General features: G+C 44.2%; 1 protein-coding gene across 1 annotated transcript in view; it reads right to left on the reverse strand.

The window, feature by feature from the left end:
- Positions 1-10283: 10283 nt before the first annotated feature.
- The window catches only part of TGFBR1 (transforming growth factor beta receptor 1), a 325401-nt gene continuing 314378 nt past the window's right edge, over positions 10284-21306 (reverse strand). The window contains exon 9 of the mRNA XM_082258755.1: positions 10284-10978. Coding sequence (XP_082114881.1) covers positions 10853-10978 — 126 coding nt within the window. The 3' untranslated portion in view covers positions 10284-10852. The remainder of the gene's footprint in view (positions 10979-21306) is intronic.

Genomic DNA, 21306 nt, shown 5'->3' on the forward strand with positions numbered 1-21306 from the left:
AGTCTGAAACATGGCAGTAACAAACAGCACTCAGGGATGAGATTTATCTATGGGAATCCATGGGGAGACTACACTCTGAACTGTATGCTGATGTACGTTTTGATATAACAGTGTTTTTGAATTTTTGGATTGCGTTCTGGAGCCACGCCATGCCTGTCAGTAGGCATGACATAGTAAGCATTACCTGTTTTTTACCACAAGATGGCGCTTCACCATCTGGTTTTTAAACTGCACAGGAGGCGGTAATAGAGGAATGCCTGTCGAGCTGTCACCTGATAGCACTTGCGAATCAGGCTATTTCCCTTTATATTGATCCTCCGTACTATCCAATGACGTCCTGACGAAGCGTGCGTCACGCACGCGAAACGCGTTGACGTCACACGCCGGCCGCACGTCACCCGGAAGAGCCACCGATGCGTTCCAGCTCCAGCCCATGGCGTTGTAACACCGTGATACACGGTACACGCTGCCTCCTTGTGGCATGCCGGAGCCGAACCTGTCCATCAGGCCCTCATTCTATCCACACCCGCTGAGGGACAATAGAAGCCCTTCCACCAGGAGCAGCACTTAAATGGTGAGCTATAGCAAATTAGCATCAGAGGGATAGAGAAAAGGCAGTGAACACCGGCTGTACTGGGTACATAGCAAGGCCATTGCAATTCAGTGAAAGGCCACCTGTGGGCCAACGGCACACTACCCATATTCAATACAGCTTTACTTTGGTGTGAGCCCGCGCAGGTACTTCGTTATACTGCGTCTCTCCCCAGCTTCCGCTCCCATATCCACATGCTAAGGAGAGACTCCCTGATGTAGGGTGACAATGTCGGTATGATATTGCAACTTAATACTCAAGTGGGGCCCATACTTCACCAATTTCAGGACGTCAACCACTGTCAGTTCTAAGGACTGGTATTACATCCAACCCATCTCTGTCGGCACACAGACATTCCTCTAGTTACATCCTTCCATACCGGGACTGCTTTGGAAGTCAAGAGCAAAGATTATCTTTATCCATCTATGAATAGGAATGTAATGTCTTGATCTGAGTCTGAATTATGACCTAATACTTCCGTTAATCTGAATTCCTGTTATACAGACTCTAGAATTGATCAATTAATCATGAATAGGTCTGGCTCTGAAGTACCAGGTTGACTAGATGGGGTTACTTATAATGATGTTTATAACCTTGATGAATTGTTGGTGAAGTTTTTGGTCATATACATCCACAAATCCATTCTAATATATTGTGGCATGCCGACCAGCAGACCCATGAGCCAGCGGCATCCACATATTCCTATCGAAGGAATGTATGCAGCTCGCCCAGGGATCTGTCGGTCAGATCTTCTGGTATGAATGCGTGGCCGGCCTTGTGAGTGTGAGTCATTGTTTTATGTTATTTGTCATGTTTGTTGTTGGTTTATTAACCATTGCACCTTGAAATCACCTCTAAACTGTTCCCCTATGTAGGGGCATTTTTAGACAATGTGTCCATTGCTCTTCAATAAAGTTTTTTGAAATTTTTACTAAAGTTGGTTTGAGCATCCCTCATTGCAGCCGTTCATAGGGGCTGATCTGTGGCCCCTTACTATTCTTTTTAATCTACAACAAAATGGCGCCCCGCGGGAATCAGGACCCACAGGGGGACCCCCCAATCGCCCATCCACCTCAGAAAACCCCACCAAGGCCCCCCCGCACGATCATTGAGCGCCGCGTATGGCGCACTCCCCTGGCACACTAGGCCCCAGCCTCAGGTAGGCCCAAATAGTCCCCCACATGGGGGGGGGGGGGTAGGGGGGTGTTGGAGAGGAGGGGGGATCACAACAGGACAGAGGGAAACCCAGGAGTGTGGGGGTCAGACCGCCTTAGGGAGGGGGCCCGCGTCCACCCCAAGATCCGCCAGGGAAGGGAGGAACATTTACTCCCCATACTGGGAACACAGGCAGGCATCATCTCCTGACAGGACCCCACGCCACCAGAGTAGGGGGGCTGACGGCCAAATAGAAACGCTGCGACATAAGTCTGGACCCTGTCGTGTGCATCCTGGCAAGAGAGACGTTGAACACGTGGGGCCAGTCCCCATCCAGTGGGACTATGTCGCGGCTGACCCAGCGTGGAGCTAAGGCCTGCATGCGCTCACAGGCCAGACTGGGGTGACCACTGGATATCGGGGTCCAGTCTGTTGCCCAGTCCAGCATAATTGTTTGAAGATCGCACAGGAAAAAAAGTTCCGGAGAATAAAAGGCTAGCTTAAAAAAAATCTACATAAAAAAAATACTTTATATGCCAGGACCAGAGATCCCAGCAAGGAACTATGTCCTTACTCCTGATGCCCCATACACACGTGCAGATTATCTGCAGACTTTTGTCTGCAGACTTACCAAAACCATATAATATGAGGTCAAACCTAAACACTTTCAATTTGTATGCAATCCGGCAGGCCCTTGCACTACATAGAAAAGGTAAATCTGAAGACAAAAGTCTTCAGATAATCTGCACGTGTGTACGGGGCATGACTAGACAGATTAAAACTGACATCTGATGCAGGAAGAGAGTGTGTACCCTCCGGGACTGCGCATAGGCGTAGCCAGAACTTTTTTCCATCTAGTGTCCTACTCCTGTAGGGGGCAGTATTACCCTACTGATATGAATCAGAGAGAACTGCATCCATCAATGAACGATAGAGAAAAAATATTTATTTAATTAAATATAAAAAGAAAGGTTTACAATCACTTTAATACCTGGGTTTGAACAGCCATACTGTTAAAGCCAGAGACTGAAGCAATTTGAAATAAAGGGCCTTGAGGTAGCAGAACTGGACTGTTAGGAAGAGGCCAAGGGTTGTCTGCTAGAAGGCTGAGCATGTCGGTATAGCAGGCTCTTCTGGGCCAGTTCGGTGCAAGTAAAATCACCATTTTCTTATTTTGTTGAACAGGCGAGACAGAATTCTCAGTGGAAGGAAGGCATAGATTAACCTGAAAGGAGACTGGGGGAGAAGTAGAGCATCTGAGACCAGAGCCAGAGGATTCCTGGTTCAGGCCTATTGGATTAATACACATATGGCTGAACAGAGCAAAGCATAGAAATTACTGATGAGGTGGGTAAATGGGAACATGCAAATGGTAATCTTAGATGTCCGCAGATGCCATGTGCTTCCTTGACCCAAAAGAGACAATTACTGACCTTGTGGATTCCATGCAAAATGTGGGAATTTTAAGAGATTTTAACTCCATGATAGGACGAATACCCCCGACTTGTACTGTGAACTTGTCCTAGGATGGTATAAATACTCCCTGGGACAAGAGGTGGTACCGGACATTCCATAAAATCTTCTGTAGCTTCCCTCATCACTGTTTCAACATTCTCTACATTCCCTTCCAATTCTTCGTCCTCTAGGACTGGTATATCAGGGTTTGAATCTGGTTGACAAATTGGAGGAGAAGACGTGGGGCGTTTCTGAACCCTGGACAAAAATGGCTGTATTAACCACTTTACCACCGGAGGATTTTGCTATCTTACGTCTGGGCCACTTTTTGCGATTCGGTCATGCAACGCCGTACCCAAACGAAATTTACGTCCTTTTTTTCCCCCATAAACAGAGCTTTCTTTTGGTGGTATTTGATCATCTCTGCGGTTTTTATTTTTTTGCGATATTAATAAAAAAATGAGACAATTTTGAAAAAATAACAATATTTTTCTACTTTGACAGTTAAAAAATATCCAATATATTCAATTTTTGTCATATATTTAGGCCAAAATGTATTTAGCTACATGTCTTTGACAAAAAAATTCTCAATGAGCGTATTTTTAACCGCTTTAAGACCGGAAGATTTTACCCAATTCCTGACCAGGCCATATTTTGCGATTCGGCACTGCGTTAATTTAACGGACAATTGCGCGGTCGTTCGACACTGTACCCAAATTAAATTGACGTTCTTTTTTTTCCCACAAATAGAGATTTCTTTTGGTGGTATTTGATCACCTGTGCGATTTTTACTTTTTGCGCTATAAACAAAAAAAGAGCGACAATTTTGAAAAAATAACAATATTTTTCAAATTGTTTTATATGAAATCCCCCCCCCCAAAAAAAGTAAAAATCAAAATATTTTAACATTTTAGGCCAATTTGTTTTCTGCTACATATGTTTGGTAAAAAAAAAAAAAAAAAAAAAAAAAAAAAATCGCAATAAGCGTATTTTGATTGGTTTGCGCAAAATTTATCGCAGCTACCAACTACGGGAAATTTATGTAATTTTTCATTGTTTTTTTTTTTAACTAGTAATGGCGGCGATCTGGCAGCAATCTGTAATTTTTTTTTTGCGGGACTGCGACATTGCGGCGGACAGATCGGACCCTTGACTGACATTTTTGACACTTTTGGGGGTACCAGTGACATTACTACAGTAATCAGTGCTATAAATATGCACTGTTACTGTAGAAATTACACTGGCAGGGAAGGGGTTAACTTTTATTGGTGATCAAGGGGTTAATGTATGCCTGGTGCTTACCAACGTGTGTGGGGGGAGGGGACTATGTGACACAGGCACAGATCGCAGGTTCAGGTTCGCAGGGCGGATCTCCACACTGGATCCCCGACGATCGGGGAAGAGCAGCGGTGATCACCGCCGTTCCTCCCCTGGCCAGACTCCCGCTGTGACTGAATACAGCGGGAGTGAGCCTCTGGCGCGCCGCCGAGAGATGGGAATGTCTGGTGACGTAGGTCTACGTCGCCAGGCGATAACGAGCCACTGTGCCGCAGTAGCAGCACAGTGAGCAGTGTTAAAGTGGTTAAGGTCGTAATCTTTCCCAGGATTTGTGACATGGATGCAATAAATTCTGCTTTGTCAAATAGAAGTTGGAATCAGATGCTAAAGACCGGTGTTAAAACCAGGTCTTGTTCCTATGCAAGGGACGCATGGTTACTGTTTGGTTGAGTGTTGTGGGGGTCTCTAGTAGTGCAAATGTTTGCCTGCTGTTTGATTTGGCTCCCTTTTGCCTTGTCTCCACCAAAACCATAAGTAAGGCTATTTCCCTGTGGGGTACTTACGAAGTAGAGCCCAGGAGATAGGGGAAGAGTGTTGAGAAGAAATACGCAGTAACCCATGTCTAGACCATTCTGCAAATACTCCTAGCGGTGAAAGGGTGGGATGAAGCACCTCAGTACAGGCTCTAGGAGGAAGTGGTGTTAATGTATGCAACCAGTGGTGTGATGTAACACATGGTCTGCCACCTGAGACTGAGCTGTAAGTGGTCGAATTTTAGCGCCAAAATTTGAATAGTTTGCTCTATACATTCAAAACATAGCCCCGATTTTACAGTAAGGATTAGATATACCAAGTAGCGCTGTCTTACCTGTCCTTGATGTATATTAAGTTCAGGCTTTGCCTATCACGATGAGCATACCCCAAATGGGTTTTCAGGTGCCACAGTTTTGGACCATGGCCCTGGACCTCTATAGCACCGAGGCTAACTCAACACGTTGGACCAAGTGCCAAGGTGAGCGCCTTATGCAGGTTCCTGTGCCCAAAACAAAGATTACTTTGCACAGTGTGGGGTCTAGTTACTGCTCCTAAAGTTTTACAGGTTGTATAGATATGGATATACTGCTTCTGTGTAGACGTTACAATACAGTGAGTTATTGAAAAAAATAATTTGAAGAAATACAATGAAAATAAAACTAGCAATGTAGATTTCTGCAGGAAGGGGAAGAGGTACACCATCTTCAGACACTAGCACAAAAAACTGGAGACTCGCAGAGTAGGGAATGGTAACCTCACCCCACGTCCTAAAAAGCTTGCCAGTGTCCAATCACCTGAAAGTAGGAGCCTTTAACCCATGGTGTATGAATAGGCTGTCTGTGTAGCTATCTAGTTATGCACCTTTACACACTACACAGCAAGGAAGATATGCATTTCAGTGTTTTGTTTTTTTTCCGTAGTTTTGTTAAAGTCAGTGGAGAATAGGAATTGACCGATTAACGGCAAAGCCGAAATTTCGAGGGCCGATCTGCACTTTCCCCGATATATTGGAATCGGCCCCTGAGGTTACAGATATTACCGATATTTCGGGAAAGTGCTGTACCGGAGTGATGCCTGCAGCTAGAGGCATCACCCCGTACCGGCGTCCATAGCCGACGGTCGGCTGTCTTGTAATGACAACCGATGCAGCTGAGAAGCCACTCGGCTGTCATTACAAGGAGCGGGAGGGGACATCCCCCACCCCTCCCGCCGCCTTCCGCGGCTCGCCCGGCTCTCCCGTCCCACCGGGAGACCCGGGCATCCTACCTGCACGGCTGCCGAAGACCCGATCAAACCCACATTCGGCTCTGATAGGGTCTCCATGTAAAAACCCGGAAATTATGTCATGACATGACTTCCGGGTACTCTGCGTAAAATTCAAAAAATGACGCATTCAAAACAGCCAAACTTGGCGTTTTGAATGCTTTTAAGTGCAGAGGAGGGGTTTGGGGGTCTTTTAGACCCCCAGATCCCTCCACAAGAGTACATATGTAAAAAAATTTAATAAATAAATTTAAAAAAAAAATTTTTTTAAATGTCCGAAAATATCGGCCGATACCGATATGCGATGACCAAAATATCGGTATCGGCAATAAAAAAATGATATCGGTCGATCACTAGTGGAGAATGATTAAATCTTGCATAGGTGCCCATTTTTGGTGTAAACATCAATTTGTTATAAACACTCCAAAACATTTTCATATTTCGGAAAATTATATTTACTCCTGGGTTACTTGCATAACCTAAAAGACTGAAATATTTCTATATTTTGCCAAAATTGCAAAGTGGGAATCCACCTTTTAAAAAAATGACAAAATTGCCTGTCCTCTCATTGCTAAGGGATACATTTCCACTATTTTTGGATAAGTTGTTCTCTGTACTATACATAAGTTATTTTTTACATTAAGGTTTGACAGTACTATACCAATAACTATTACATAGATAAAAAATTATTTATGCAGAAAATGTCTTGGGAATATTTAAATCCCATACAAGAAAAATAGCACAAAAACTTAATACAATCTTGGGTAAATGTAACTGGGTGAAGATAAATTCAAACTCTTAATAATATTGGATTCGAACAAGCAATAAAATACAGAGGGTTAGAAAAATTCAACATGATCCTTACCTTGCTAATCTATCATTGTAGGACATGATCAGTCCTGGTTCAAATATTTTTGCTCATTTAGAAAGTCGGCTTTTCATTGGGAATAAGCAACGCTAGAAATAGCTTCCCCCACTGAACAGGAGTCTGTGGAAATGGCTCTGCCCACCAAAATATTTAACTTTATGCAGAGGAAAGCTGCTCTCTTTTAACCAGTTACGGACCGCCCACCGCAGTTATACTGTGGCAGGCAGCCCCTCCTTCGCGAACCGATGTAGGGGTGCGCGCCTGGTGCTGGGAGAGCGAGTAAGCACATGCCTCCGGCAGCACGCTCCTGCCCTCACTAGGCAGCGAGGAAGCCGATGCACAGGGCCAGCGGCCGCAACTGCCTCTGGCCACCCGTTTCGAGCTGAGAGAGAACAGGCAGTTATAGGATCACAGATCTCCATGGTCATTTCAAAAGCCCAGCCACCCACAGTTAGTAAACACGCCCCTAGGCTTACATTTAACCCCTTGATCACCCACTTGGTTAACCCCTTTCCTGCCAATGTCATTATTACAGTAACAGTGCATATTTTTAGCACTGATTACTGTAGTAATGTCACTAGTCCCCCCAAAAGTGTAAAATGTCAGTTAGGGGTCTGATATGTCCGCCGCAATATCGCAGTCCCGCTAAAAATCGCAGATCGCCGTAATTACTAGTAAAAAATGAATAAATAAAAATTACCTAAATCTTTCCCCTAGTTTGTAGACGCGATAACGTTTGCGCAAACCAATCAAAATATGCTTATTGTGATTTCTTTTACCAAAAATATGTAGCAGACTACAAATTGGCCTAAAAGGATGAAAAAATTTGAATACATTTTTTTTGGGAATGTTATATAGCAGAATGTGAAAAATGTTTTTTTTTTTCAGAATTGTCGCTCTTTTTTTGTTTATAGCGCAAAAAATACAAATCACAGAAGTGATCAAATACCACCAAAAGAAAGCTCTATTTGTGGGGGAAAAAAAAAGACATCAATTTTATTTCAGTACAGCATCACACAACCGCGCAATTTTTTTTGTGATTCGGCACTGTGTTACTTTAACGGGGCAAATTCTTCCGGTCCAGAACTGGTTAAAGGATACATATCCAGTTCTAGCATCTAGCATCATTGCTTCCTTTTAAATCTAGTGCTATTTGTAGGTAGTATAAAAAGTATAAATAACGAATTGGTAACCCAAAAGAAACTGCGCAAATGGTGATATTCGATAATAAATTATTAGTCAAATGTTGATTATATGTGAGGAATTGCTTCCATAGTGCAAGCTGCAATAAAAACGTGTATACGCATAAATAGTGAAAAAAGGGGTGAATATATTGCGCTTAAACACTTAAAACACAACCAAAAAAGTGCTTGTGTGCATAAACATATAAATAAATAAATATATATATACTAGTGAATAAATATATATAAATAAATAGATAAATAAATATATATGTTGTGAAAAAGTCCTTAGTGAAATATATCAACAGTCCTTAAAGTGCCCAGTGCAATACGGATCTCTCAGCAATGACTGAAAATCACTTTAGCTTCAAGTGAGGGACCTCCACCATAGGGACTTTCTCCACCCAGTGCTCAGGGTAAATACTTCTTACCGAAGCTGGTGGACCCCTTAATTACAGGGGGTCTAAAACAGCATATAAGGTCCACAAATGCCTCCAAGCTATCCTTCAGGTCCCTTAATATGGCTCAGCTCGCACAAGGAACTCCAAGTATTTCCAGGGTGGTATGGGGAAAAAGATAAGGAAACTCCGATAGTGTAGTATGTTCTAATATTGGGGTTTATTAATAGAAATGCACTTACTCAAACATCATATACAGAATGCCTTCATGGGGTAAATGCAGCATGGGTTCGTGTACGGGACGCTCCTCTGTTCCTGCGTATCACCAACCCGGGTTGGTGATACGCAGGAACAGAGGAGCGTCCCGTACACCGAACCCATGCTGCATTTATCCCATGAAGGCATTCTGTATATGATGTTTGAGTAAGTGCATTTCTATTAATAAACCCCAATATTAGAACATACTACACTATCGGAGTTTCCTTATCTTTTTCCCCATACCACCCTGGAAATACTTGGAGTTCCTTGTGCGAGCTGAGCCATATTAAGGGACCTGAAGGATAGCTTGGAGGCATTTGTGGACGTTATATGCTGTTTTAGACCCCCTGTAATTAAGGGGTCCACCAGCTTCGGTAAGAAGTATTTACCCTGAGCACTGGGTGGAGAAAGTCCCTATGGTGGAGGTCCCTCACTTGAAGCTAAAGTGATTTTCAGTCATTGCTGAGAGATCCGTATTGCACTGGGCACTTTAAGGACTGTTGATATATTTCACTAAGGACTTTTTCACAACATATATATTTATTTATCTATTTATTTATATATATTTATTCACTAGTATATATATATTTATTTATTTATATGTTTATGCACACAAGCACTTTTTTGGTTGTGTTTTAAGTGTTTAAGCGCAATATATTCACCCCTTTTTTCAGTATAAAAAGTATATTTGCGTTTTGTTTATGAATACATGAAGATTTCACAAACGTTTAACTCTATAGGAAACAGTTTGAAACAGACAACCTAAGCAAGAAAATAAGCAATGCCACCGCCACCAAGTGCAAGGAATACTGAGGTGGCTTTTGTCTTGTGCATAGAAATATTTTCTTTTCTTACACCCCCAGGCATAATTTTTAGAAAGTGTCATTATTCCCTTATGTTGTGCCATATAGGAGGACAAACACATTTACAATGTGCAAATATACAACATAACAAAAGGATTAAATGGTGGAATGGTGAATGTCGAAGTCCAACCAAAACTGATATTTACTTTGGGTGGACAACACAAAATTCAATACCAGCCAACAGCTACTATCCACAGCCACTCAACTCTCCAAAAGCAGCTAAAACCTTGAGTGACTTCATGCAGACCAATGATATCAAGGTATACCATTCTGTAAGGTTTATTATTACCCCTGACCCTCATCAACATCCACTCAAAACATATATCCGTTTTAGCTGCAGGACTTTGTATTTAGATAATTCACCATTCAGAGAATTCCAAATAAATATACCCTAAAACATTTTTTTGTATTTATTTATTTTTTTTAGCTATTAGTAGCTATTTTTGTTGTACAACTTTAAAATGTTGCATAATATTGAGTACTAAAAAAAAACGTGTACTGATACATACAAACTGTGTGGCACTTACTGGTAATACAATTAATTTTGAAGGCAAGTTGTATTGTACTGTATATAAAAGGAACTTGCATAAGATCTCCAGAAAACAATGTGAGGTATTTGAGAAATAAGACTTTTAAAGGCTTTGAAAATGTGAAATCAGCTGAACAGAAACTTACTATTTAAAAGCACCAGTACAGTAAACAAAAAGAAAAATGGCACAAGGTGGGGTGCATTGATGACATATATAAAAACAGCATTGTCATTGGTACTAAATCTAATACTAAATACACATTTACAAAATGTTCTGGGAAGATGGAGATTACAACATACAGTATAAGTGAGGACTACACACTTTGCTGCATGTATGCAATGAGCTTCATGTTCATCCAATGACGTTTCAAAAAGGCAGCAATCTCGGGCTGTTCCCTCAGTGAGGTAGAACAATGGATCTTCAGATCAGGTGAACCAAATAGGTAAAATTTAGCATAATTCAGTCCAGGGTGATAAACTACATCTTTATGCCTTCTTGCTGGCTAAGCTGTGATAGGGTTTTCTTGATGCGTAAAGCAGTAAGCCTTGCTGCCCCATTGGCATACCAACATTCTCGCATTATTTTAGCCATCACACGTAATGCCTATTAAAAAAAGCAAAAAAAAAATCAATCAGTCCTTTAAATACATAAAGCAAAACCCCCCCAAACAAAACCCCCCAAAAAATGCAGAGTCATTTAAAGAGGTTGTAAACTCATTTAAAAAAAATTTTTTTTTTTTACAACCTGCAAGAGAAAAACATAATGAGCTAGTATGCTTCGCATACTAGCTCATTATGAAATACTTACCTTAGAACGAGCCCCCGCCGTGCCGCTCTCTTACCTGTATGACGGGCGACATGACATGTCGCCCGTCTTCCGGGATCGCGGCATCCGGTCATCTGATTGGCCGGAGCCGCGGTGACGTCACTCCCGCGCACGCGCACGGGAGCCGACGGTCACGGCACGGGGCTCTGAAGGAACGGCACGATCAGCCGTTCCTTCAGAGCGCATGCGCCAGTGACGTCACTGGCTGCATTAAAGGTAAATATCTCCTAAACGGTGTAAGTTTAGGAGATATTTACAGTACCTATAGGTAAGCCTTATCATAGGCTTACCTATAGGTACAACTTCCTGAGGAGGGTTTACTTCCTCTTTAAACACTTCAATACAAGGTAGGGATGCACCGAAATGAACATTTTGGGCCGAAACCGAAAATTCAGGATGCCCTTGGCCGAAAACCGAAACTGAAAATGACTTTTTTCCCCCAAATGATTTTAAATTAGATCAGCAGTGATGAGTTGCCTGTCATTCATCTAACAGCTCCACATACATAGTGGGCAAGCTAGTTCAGATGACGGCGTCCTGTGCAGCCTGCAGGAAAGGAATTGTGTATGCCTGTATGGCTGGAGCAATGCTGCAAAAATGTTTGTTGTGTTGTGACAGTGGGACGCCGCCCCTACCAGAACACTCCAATCAGCGATCTCCGCCATTGGCTAAGAGAGCTGACTGGGAGTCGGTTTTCCAGCATGCTCGTCTGACTTCTGTTGGATAGACCTATCAGATTCTGCAACCTAAAGGGATGTTCGGCCAAAAACAAACTTACTGCGCACGTGCCATGTGTTCCAACATGGCCGTAATGCTTTGCAATAGGTTTCCTAATGTGACAGAACACGTAGCAGCGGCAGACATTTTCTTACACCCACGCAAGCCGTGAATTGTACATTTATTGTAACAGAAAATGCTGTGAATCGCATACTCCACACAGCGGTGTGTGGTGCAAATTCCAAGAAGTAGATAGTAATAAAATGTGAACAGCAATATTCAAATTAAATATAACAGCATGATTCGCATACTAGACAATGCTCAAAAAAAATGTGCAACTATTGCAACAGAATAAATTCTTAATAGATGTGCAAATATGACAATAAGTGCTGAAAAATGGGTATATAAATTTATGATACCCATTTTTCAGCACTTATTGTCAAATGTGCTCATGTTATGGTTAGGAATGTATTCCTGAATCTGTTGCATTATTTGCACATTTTTTTGAGCATTGTGTAGTATGGGAATCATGCTATGTTTCATTTATTATCAACTTTTTGGGATTTGCATCACATACCGCTGCGTGGAGTATGCGATTCACATCATCTTAGAAAGAGAGCGCTTTAATGGGAAATTGAAGAGTTAATGCTGGACCGAAACACACTGTGGGGGAGGGGGGAGAGAGAGAGATTGATTGCATTGAAGAGTTATTGCTGGACCTAAACACACTGTGGAGGCACAACTGCAAGCAATGACAGAGATTTCTCTCCAATGGCAAGCTGCATTAGGCTGTGATTATACATTTCATCCGTTCTAACAACCAACGCTTGAGGAGAAAAGGGGACAAGCTGTTTTTTACACAAGCAGATATCCACGTTACCTTCCTCCGTAGCGAACAGCACATGAAGGGAGGAGGTGGGTGGACCGATTCAGCAAAAGGGTCGGAGGAGGATCCACTGTGCATCCTGGGTCCCTGTACCCCGAGACGTCACTGGTTGCTAGACGCCAATCGGCTGGCCGTCTAGCAACCCCTGTAAATCACAATGAAGCATCGGCTTAGGGTCGCAGCGGTCAGCAGAGATACCCGCAAATGACAGGGAAGTGAAGAGCTCACTTTTTATGGATATCAGCAGCCATACATTTTCGGCATCCTTAACCCATCGGCCAAAATTGGATAGTAACATTTCGGCCGAAATTATCGGTGCCCGAAATTTCGGTGCACCTCTAATACAAGGCACTTTTAACCCTTTCCTGCTCAGGCCAATTCACAGCTTTCAGCACGGTCGTACTTTGAATGAAAATTGCATGGTCATGCAACACTGTATCCAAATAACATTTTTTTTATCAGAGCTCAGAGCTTTCTTTTGGTGGTATTTGATCACCACTGGGTTTTTTATTTGTTGCTAAACAAACGAAAAAAAGACAGAAAATTTTGAAGGGAAAAAAAAAAAAAAGAAGGTTTTTCTTCGTTTGTTATAACATTTTGTAAATAAGTTTTCTCCTTCACTGATGGACACTGATGAGGCTGAACTGACAGGCACTGATGAGGGGGCACCAATATGCAGCACTGATGGGCAGCACTAATGAGGCACTGACCGGCATTGACATCCCTGGTGGGCACCGCTGATGGGGCTGCACTGATATTCACTGCAACCATTTTCAGTGCAGATCCCCCCATCAGGAGAGCTGCTTATTGGCTCTCCTCTACTCACGCCTTATCAGTGCGAATAGAGGAATGCAGATAACGGCCACTTCTTAGTAATACTGTGATTGGACACCGTTGGTCACATGATATAGGGCTTACGTCATAGGCTCTTTACCGTCATCGGAGATGCAATGTGTCAGAGCGACACACCGCATTACCAATTGCCGAGCTGCGCTCCAATTGTCATAGTGACAAAAACTGAGGTGAAATTTGAACAGGTGCACAGACAGTAAACAAATGTTACAAGGGTGTTAAGCCTTCCCTAAGCTATCAAAACAAAAAATTTCCTTGGCTGGATGGAGTTACACTTAAAAAATGTACCTGTTCCGACTTCCATATAAATTTAACTTAAGAACAATCCCACAGACCTTATCTTGTTTGTAACCTGGGGAATGCCTGTATGACAAAAAAATCTTACTTCTCCATATTTCTCCTTTAAAACTCCTTTAAAACTTAACAGTTTAGAAATCCAAGACATTTAGTGTCCAGTCACAACACATGCGGTAAGGCGGCTATTCCAACACAGTCCTATTGTATGACAAGGCAAAATGCCTTGTCTCCCATTCTCCCATTCACACCACTACGTTGTGATGGCGTGCAGGCCGCAGTGGTGAAAAACAAAGTACTGCATGCAGTACTTTTTTTTTTTTTTTTTTTTTTTTTTAGCATAGTACAGTGCGAGGCAAATTAATTAATGAGATGTCATTGTGATATTTGAATAAAGTTCACAAAAAAAAAAAAACTCATTACTGCGGCTGGCATGAACATACCGTTAAAGCGGAGCTCCACCCAAAACAGGAAGCTTGTTTGCCTCCCCTCCACTGCCACATTTGGCACCTATCAGGGGGTGGGGACAGGTATCTGGTTTTGATACTTACCCACTCACACTTCCGGCTGACCTTGCCACAGCAAACTCAGCCGGAAATTTGCCCCCCCCCCCCCCTCCGGGTCATTCACACGCACATGAAATTTAATGGCATCCCAGTCTTAGTCTGTAGGGTTCAATATAGAGTTGACCCACCCTTTGCAGCTAGAACATCTAAACTTTGTGGACAGCCTTTCCAGAAGAGTTGGAGTGTGGGAATGTTTGACCGTTCTTCCAAAAGCGCATTTTTGAGGTCAGGCATGGATGTTGGAGAGAAGCCCTGGCTCACAGTCTATGCTCTAATTCATCCCAAAGGTGTTCTATCCGGTTGAGGTTAGGCCAGCCAAGTTCTTCCACCCCAAACTCACTCATTCATTCATGTCTTTATGGACCTTGCTTTGTGCAATGGTCCAAATCATTTGGTGGAGGGAGGATTATGGTGTGGGGTTTTGACCAGGTTACTGAATTGGGAAAATTAGTATATTAAGAAGGTCTTTTTGGCTAAGTTGTGACAGGAGAAACTGGGTTCTCTGAAAAGGTCTGAGTGTTACATGAATATTCCAAGTATCCTGTCATCTAACTTTTCGGTACCTCTGTTGGCTGTTCTAAAGTCCAAATAAATGCATCTCTCTGGATGAAAACACCTTTGAAAACGTCTTCTAGGACGAAACGTCGTTAGGTCACGGCGTGCTGATGTCATCCCTGGAAGTGTTTCAAGCGAGCGGATGTGCCTTGCCGTCCGGCCGGCGGTTTTTCATGCTCCTCTGCTTTTAACAGAATGTAAGTGTCTCTCTTTTAATTAATAAACCAGTGGTACGTTTTACACTATTGGCGTTTTTCTCTTATATTTGGGATTGATTGTCCACCCACTGGGATTATTGGCTCATCCTTTGGGATCATCTCTACCCTGACTCTGCTGTGTGAGTCATCTACCGGTGGTGAATGTCGGTGAATTGGATCGGTTAATATCATACATTGTGCAAACACTATCTGAGTTTGGCAAGAGGCCCGTAGTGTCAGTGTTGGTGGTCCAGGTGTATCTGGGATTTGTCTATATCTGCCTTTACCCACCTTCTATCTGGTAAGCGGCTGTCATATTGGTGGTGGTTTTCTTCCATCTGTATTCCTTATCCCTGTCTATGATCACTCATTGGGAGAGTGTTACATGTCTGCACAATTATTCCTTTTGGTAAGCAGCCTCACAATTGGTGACGGATTATACACCTTTTGCACGGTGTAATTTAGGGTGTATTAGGATTCAATTATCGTTGTGGAATTAAGCTATGGCGTTTTTCTTTATTTCATGAATTTATGACCTATCCTTGGGAGTTCATCACATGAGTTTCTCCAATCAAGTTCACTTATTCATGATTTATCTCTGCAATTCTTTACTGTCAGTCTGGTAAGCACATCACCTATCAGTTTTCGGATTCCCAAGTGTGGATTTTATTAGTCACATCAATTTGGAGTTCACTTACCTCACTAGGACTTTGCACTGGGACTTGATTTATTCAGTTACACAATTTTTGGGTTTTTTTTGTTTTTGGTTTTTGGACATCGATTTGTTCATTTTTCACTCAGCGCGACTTATTTTGTACAATCTCTCGGGATGAACCTAGTTGCTGCGGGAATAATTAGCTTTTGGTATAAAGGAGTTTTGCATTCCATACCGGCTAGCGAATAATTAGCCTCTTCAACCCACATCTATAGGACAACACCATCATGCACCACTGTTATAGCTAGATTGTTTATAGACAAAAATACTGAGATTTCACAACCAGCCAGAAGAATAGTGCTACCCACAAACCTAGGATAATAGCCTCAAGACCTGTGCAATTTTGTATCGAGCAATAAGTTGTATAGGAAAAAAGTTTATTTTTTGGTTTTTAAATTGACAATCTTAACATGTCTTTTCTTTCTATCAAGCCTATACATACACATTTCCTGTCCCTTTAATCATTAACTCTATATTTTTTGGCACTTGTGCATGTGTATTTGGGAGTCAAAAGCAACTTAATACCACAGGTGAACTTCAAGGGCTCAATTTTCCTTGCTAAAAGCTGTGTAGATGACCACTTCATTTGAACCAAAGCAGATGAAACTTTACTTGAACATGTGTTTTTTTCAAAGACAAGCAAAAACCCAAGGCCAAGTACACCCCGATTGCCCGAACCACATCCAAGGCATGTAATGCAATTTCCCTAGGATGTTTTGGCCTAGAACACAGAGGGTAACATGTCCTCATTCAAAAGAAAACTGGAAACCAACTTCAGAAGGAAGGACGGATCCGGATGAAGTACCACTTTATCCTGTGAACCACCATATAGAAAGGACGACAGGACAGCGCCGCCAGTTCTGACACCCTGCGTGCAGAAGTAAAAGCCACCAAAAAGGCCACCTTCTGGGAAAAGGAAAGCAGGGGAATCTCCCGAATACTTTCAAAAGGAGGTTTGTGGAGAACCGACAACACCAAATTAGGGTCCCAAGGTTGCAACGGAGGTCGCACCGGAAGTGCCAAGTGTCGCACCCCCTAGATAAAGTTACGTACCAGGTAATGGGAGGCTAATGGCCTTTGGAAGAAAATTGCCAAGGCCGAGACCTGACCCTTGATAGTACTCGAGGCAAATTTCTGATCAACTCCCCTTTGCAGGAAAGCCAAGATCAGAGCCACGAGTAAGAGCAAGGGGGAACCCCAGGGGACTCACACAACACAATATACTACTTCCACGATGATAGATCTTCCTAGAAGTCGCTTTTCTCGCTTTAAGCACACAATCCCCTGTCCTTCAGCACCTGGCTTTAAACAGCCAAGCGGTCAAAGCCAGCGACCGTAAAGCAGGATGGAATATTGGCCCTTGAGACAGTAAATCCTCCCTGAGAGGAAGTCTCCAAGCAGCATCTGCGACTAGTCTGACCAGGTCGGCGTACAAAGCTCGGCGAGGCCAGTCTGGAGCCACAGAATGACCGGAATCCCTTCCGCCTCGATCCTGCGAAGAAGTCTTGGCAGCAAATTGAAAGGAGAAAAGGCATACATCAGCTGATGCTGACCCCACGGGGCCACCAGCATGTCTGCGGCATCTGCCAGAGGGTCCTGGGAGCGGGCCACAAACCGATGCACTTTTCTGTTGATCTGAGATGCCAACAGATCTACATCTGGAGTGCCCCAACGAAGGCACAACTGCTGGAACACCTCCGGATGGAGGGACCATTCCCCTGCATCCAAGGCCTGTTGACTGAGGCAATCCGCCTGCCAATTTTCCACTACTGGAATGTGAACAGCGGAGAGCGCTGGAACAAAGCGTTCTGCTCATCGAAGGATGCCTGCTACTTCCAAGGCCGCAAGGACAGTTTTGGTGCCCCCTTGGTGCCTGACATAAGCCACGGCCATGGCATTGTCCGATTGAACTAGACAACCCTGCAGGTGCACAGTACAGTGGACTAGGCAAAGCCTGATCGCTCTCAGCTCCAGAACATTGATGGGTAACCTGTATTCTTCCAGGGACCATACTCCTTGAGCAGACAACCTGACGAGAACCCCTCCCTACCCGGACAGACTGGCATCCATGGTGACAATCGTCTAATATATGAGGAAGGATTTCCCTTGCTTGAGCATCGGGGACTGAAGCCACCGTATCAGGTACTCCCTGGTCACCTTGCTCAGCTGGATCTGAATTCTTGTTCCATTTGAGAAGGATTTCCTTCTGGAGGATCCGCGTGTGGAATTGAGCGATGGGGACCACCTCAAAGGACGACACCATGAGTCCCAGAACTCTCATACAGGTCCGAAGGAATGATCATTTGCTGGACAGCAACATCTAAACCGCAGTCTGAAGTTTTTGGAGCTTTTCCGGAGGAAGAAACACCCTGGCTAAGGACGAGTCCAAAGTCCGGCCCAGATAGTCCAGTCTCATGGAAGGAACCAGGGAAGACTTCTGAAGGTTCAGAATCCACCCAAACTCCTCCAGAGTTCTCATGGTGATCTCCACATTTGTCACCAGCATCATGGGAGACTCCACACTGAGAAGCAGATCATCCTGGTAACCCAGGACCGATACTCCCCACTGCCGTAACAGCGCCAGGACAGGAGCCAACACCTTTGTGAATACACGAGAAGCAGAGGCGAGACCAAAGGATAACGGCACAAACTCATAGTGATCCTCTCCAACTGCAAAACGGAGAAACCGCGTCCTGCACAGATTGGGATGTGACGGTAGATATCTTTGATGTCTATGGAGGCAAGGAAATCCCCCTGAAGTAGGGAAGCCACCACCGTGCAAACAGATTCCATCTTGAATTTTTGAACTTGCACAAAGAAATTCAGTGCTTTCAGGTCCAGGACTGGACGCACCTTGCCTTCCTTCCTGGAACTATTACTCCCAGTTGTACCAGGTCCCGTACTGCCCCAGAGAGCGTGAGCAAGCGATGCGGGGACAGTCTAACATTGGAAGGGAAAAACCTTACCAGCGGGGCGGATCGAAAATGGATCTTGTAACCGGACCACCGTATGACCTCCTGAACCCATTTTTCTTCTATCCGGGATAGCCACAGGTCTGGGAACCGGCAAAGATGTCCCCCCCCCCCCGCTCCATATGCACCTTCAGACCGAAGCGGTCTTGTCCTCCGGTCTGGAAAAACTTGATTTTTGTTTGCCAGACTAGGGTCGCTTGGAACCACCCGAGGGGGTCTTGAAGGGCTTTGCCTTATCGACTGACCCTGGGGGAGGAAAAATCTTCTTGTGTGCTGAAAAGGAGGGACCCCGTCTGCAACGCGGGTCCTTACCCTTCTTAGCCTGTGGGAGAAAGGTGCTCTTACCCTCTGTGAGACCTTTGATAATGTCATCCAGGTTAGCCCCACACAGGCGATCTCCTTGAAAAGGCAGATCAGTCAAGGCCTTCTTTGAAGTCTGATCTGCAGACCAGCACTTTAGCCAAAGAATATGCTGAAGGACCACTGCCGAAACCGACAGTCGGCCCAACACAGGAGCAGTATCCAGCGCGGCATCGCAAACAAATTGCAGCCCCTGCACCAGCTGGTCCAACAGCTCCTCAAAAGGCAGGAGGAAGATGTTTCCCCTCCAGGTCACAGCACAGTAACTTAGCCCATTCAGTCAATGTTTGTGAGACCAGGGCAAGCGTAAACAGCGGGCTTAGTGCAGACCCTGCCAAGGAAGTACATATTGCGGGCCACAGACTCCGCCATTCTATCTGCCGGATCTTTAAAGGACGGGGAATCCTCCACTGGGATCATGGTAGCCTTATTCAGCCTTGAGACCGGGGGTCCACCGTAGGTGGCACAGTTCACTTCTTTATAAGAGACTCCTCAAAAGTGTAGCGATTAACAATCTGCTTAGGCACCCCGGGGGAACATTTTGGGCAGTCCCATTCTTTTTTGAGCATATTGTCAAAATACGCGGGAAAGGGAAAAACCTTTGGCGCTCTAGATGACTTGTGAGTGCCAAACGTAACCTGAGCCTCATTCGCAGCTGCGTCCTCCATTTTTAGGGTCTCACGCACAGATACATACAACCAGTGCGTCCACCAGGACCTTTTCTTTTGCGGTGGCAGAGATAGAGATGTCATCCTCACAATCAGAGGAGACAGGGCGCGAGGTAGTAGACCTGGCAGGGAGACCCGAGTCTGCTGTGGCTGAGTCAGACTCAGAATCTGAGAAATCAGATGAGGCAGGGGTAGGCGGAGGGCGTTTTTTGGCACCTCTCCCTTCAAAGGCCACCTCCACCTGGGACACACACAATTCCAGGACCGCCGGCAGTGCATCTATTGATAGCTGGGATCTGGAGGGGGTCAGGTGGGGACACTTGTTCTGCAGGGTTCATGTTGCACCAGAGGAACCCATCAGCAAAAAGTTCAAAAACGTCCCACCGCACTACATCGACCCCCAAAAGGTCAGGCAGAACGCACTGAAGACCCCCAGCAGAGAGACCCCCAGACTCACCACCCTACAAAGATGCACTAGGAGGTCCAGCACGTCTGCACAGCAAGTGTCAGCAGCGATCCCGATCCAGGAAGAAAGATCTGAAGATCAGCACCAGGGTATAGGGAGGGGCTCCACCCAGAAACAACGCCTCCCATCAGTAATTCGTATGAGAAATACACAGACAAAAGGCGCCGGGTGTACCAAGATGGCTGCAGATCATGCAGAGCATGCAGGGCTACAAGAAAATGGCGGCCCCGCGTGGCCTGCGGAACTGAGGACCCTCATGGGGACCCCCAGCCTCCTGGATGGGATCAATTGGAAGGTGGGCCCTGGAGTGACAGGTAGAAACTAGTGACCGACCGATATTTTTTCGTTACCGATATTTTGCCGATCGCATATCGGTATCGGCCGATATTTTCACACATGTAAAAGTTTCCCAAAAAAACAAATAGACACAAATCTCTTAACAAACATGTTAATCTTTATTAACATTTTTAACATTAAGTGCTCGTTCTTCACACCTTAACTGCATAAAAAATTGATAGGAAAACTTTAATTGCAAGGAGTTGGACATTAGCATTTCACATCATCTGATTGTGCATTATGTATAATAAAGTGCTGCTCACTGCAATAACGGAATTTTTGTAAAATCTTACCTGTAAAATTCCTTTCTCTGAGTCCTCCGACAGTCGCCGCCTCTTCATATTCGTCACAATGGGGTATTAGACTTTGCTCCGAAGGAGTAGCTAGGCAACAGAATATGTTAACATTAAGGCTTTTAACATATCCCACCCTCAAGGGGTGGTCCCCTCAGTCAATACCCTCCTACTTCCTGCAACCATATCTCAGTTTCAGTGGAATAGCAGTAGAGTATATAACCAAAAC

The sequence above is a fragment of the Pelophylax lessonae genome (assembly GCF_965119305.1).
Source record: "Pelophylax lessonae genome assembly, chromosome: 5".
Lineage (NCBI taxonomy): Eukaryota > Metazoa > Chordata > Amphibia > Anura > Ranidae > Pelophylax > Pelophylax lessonae.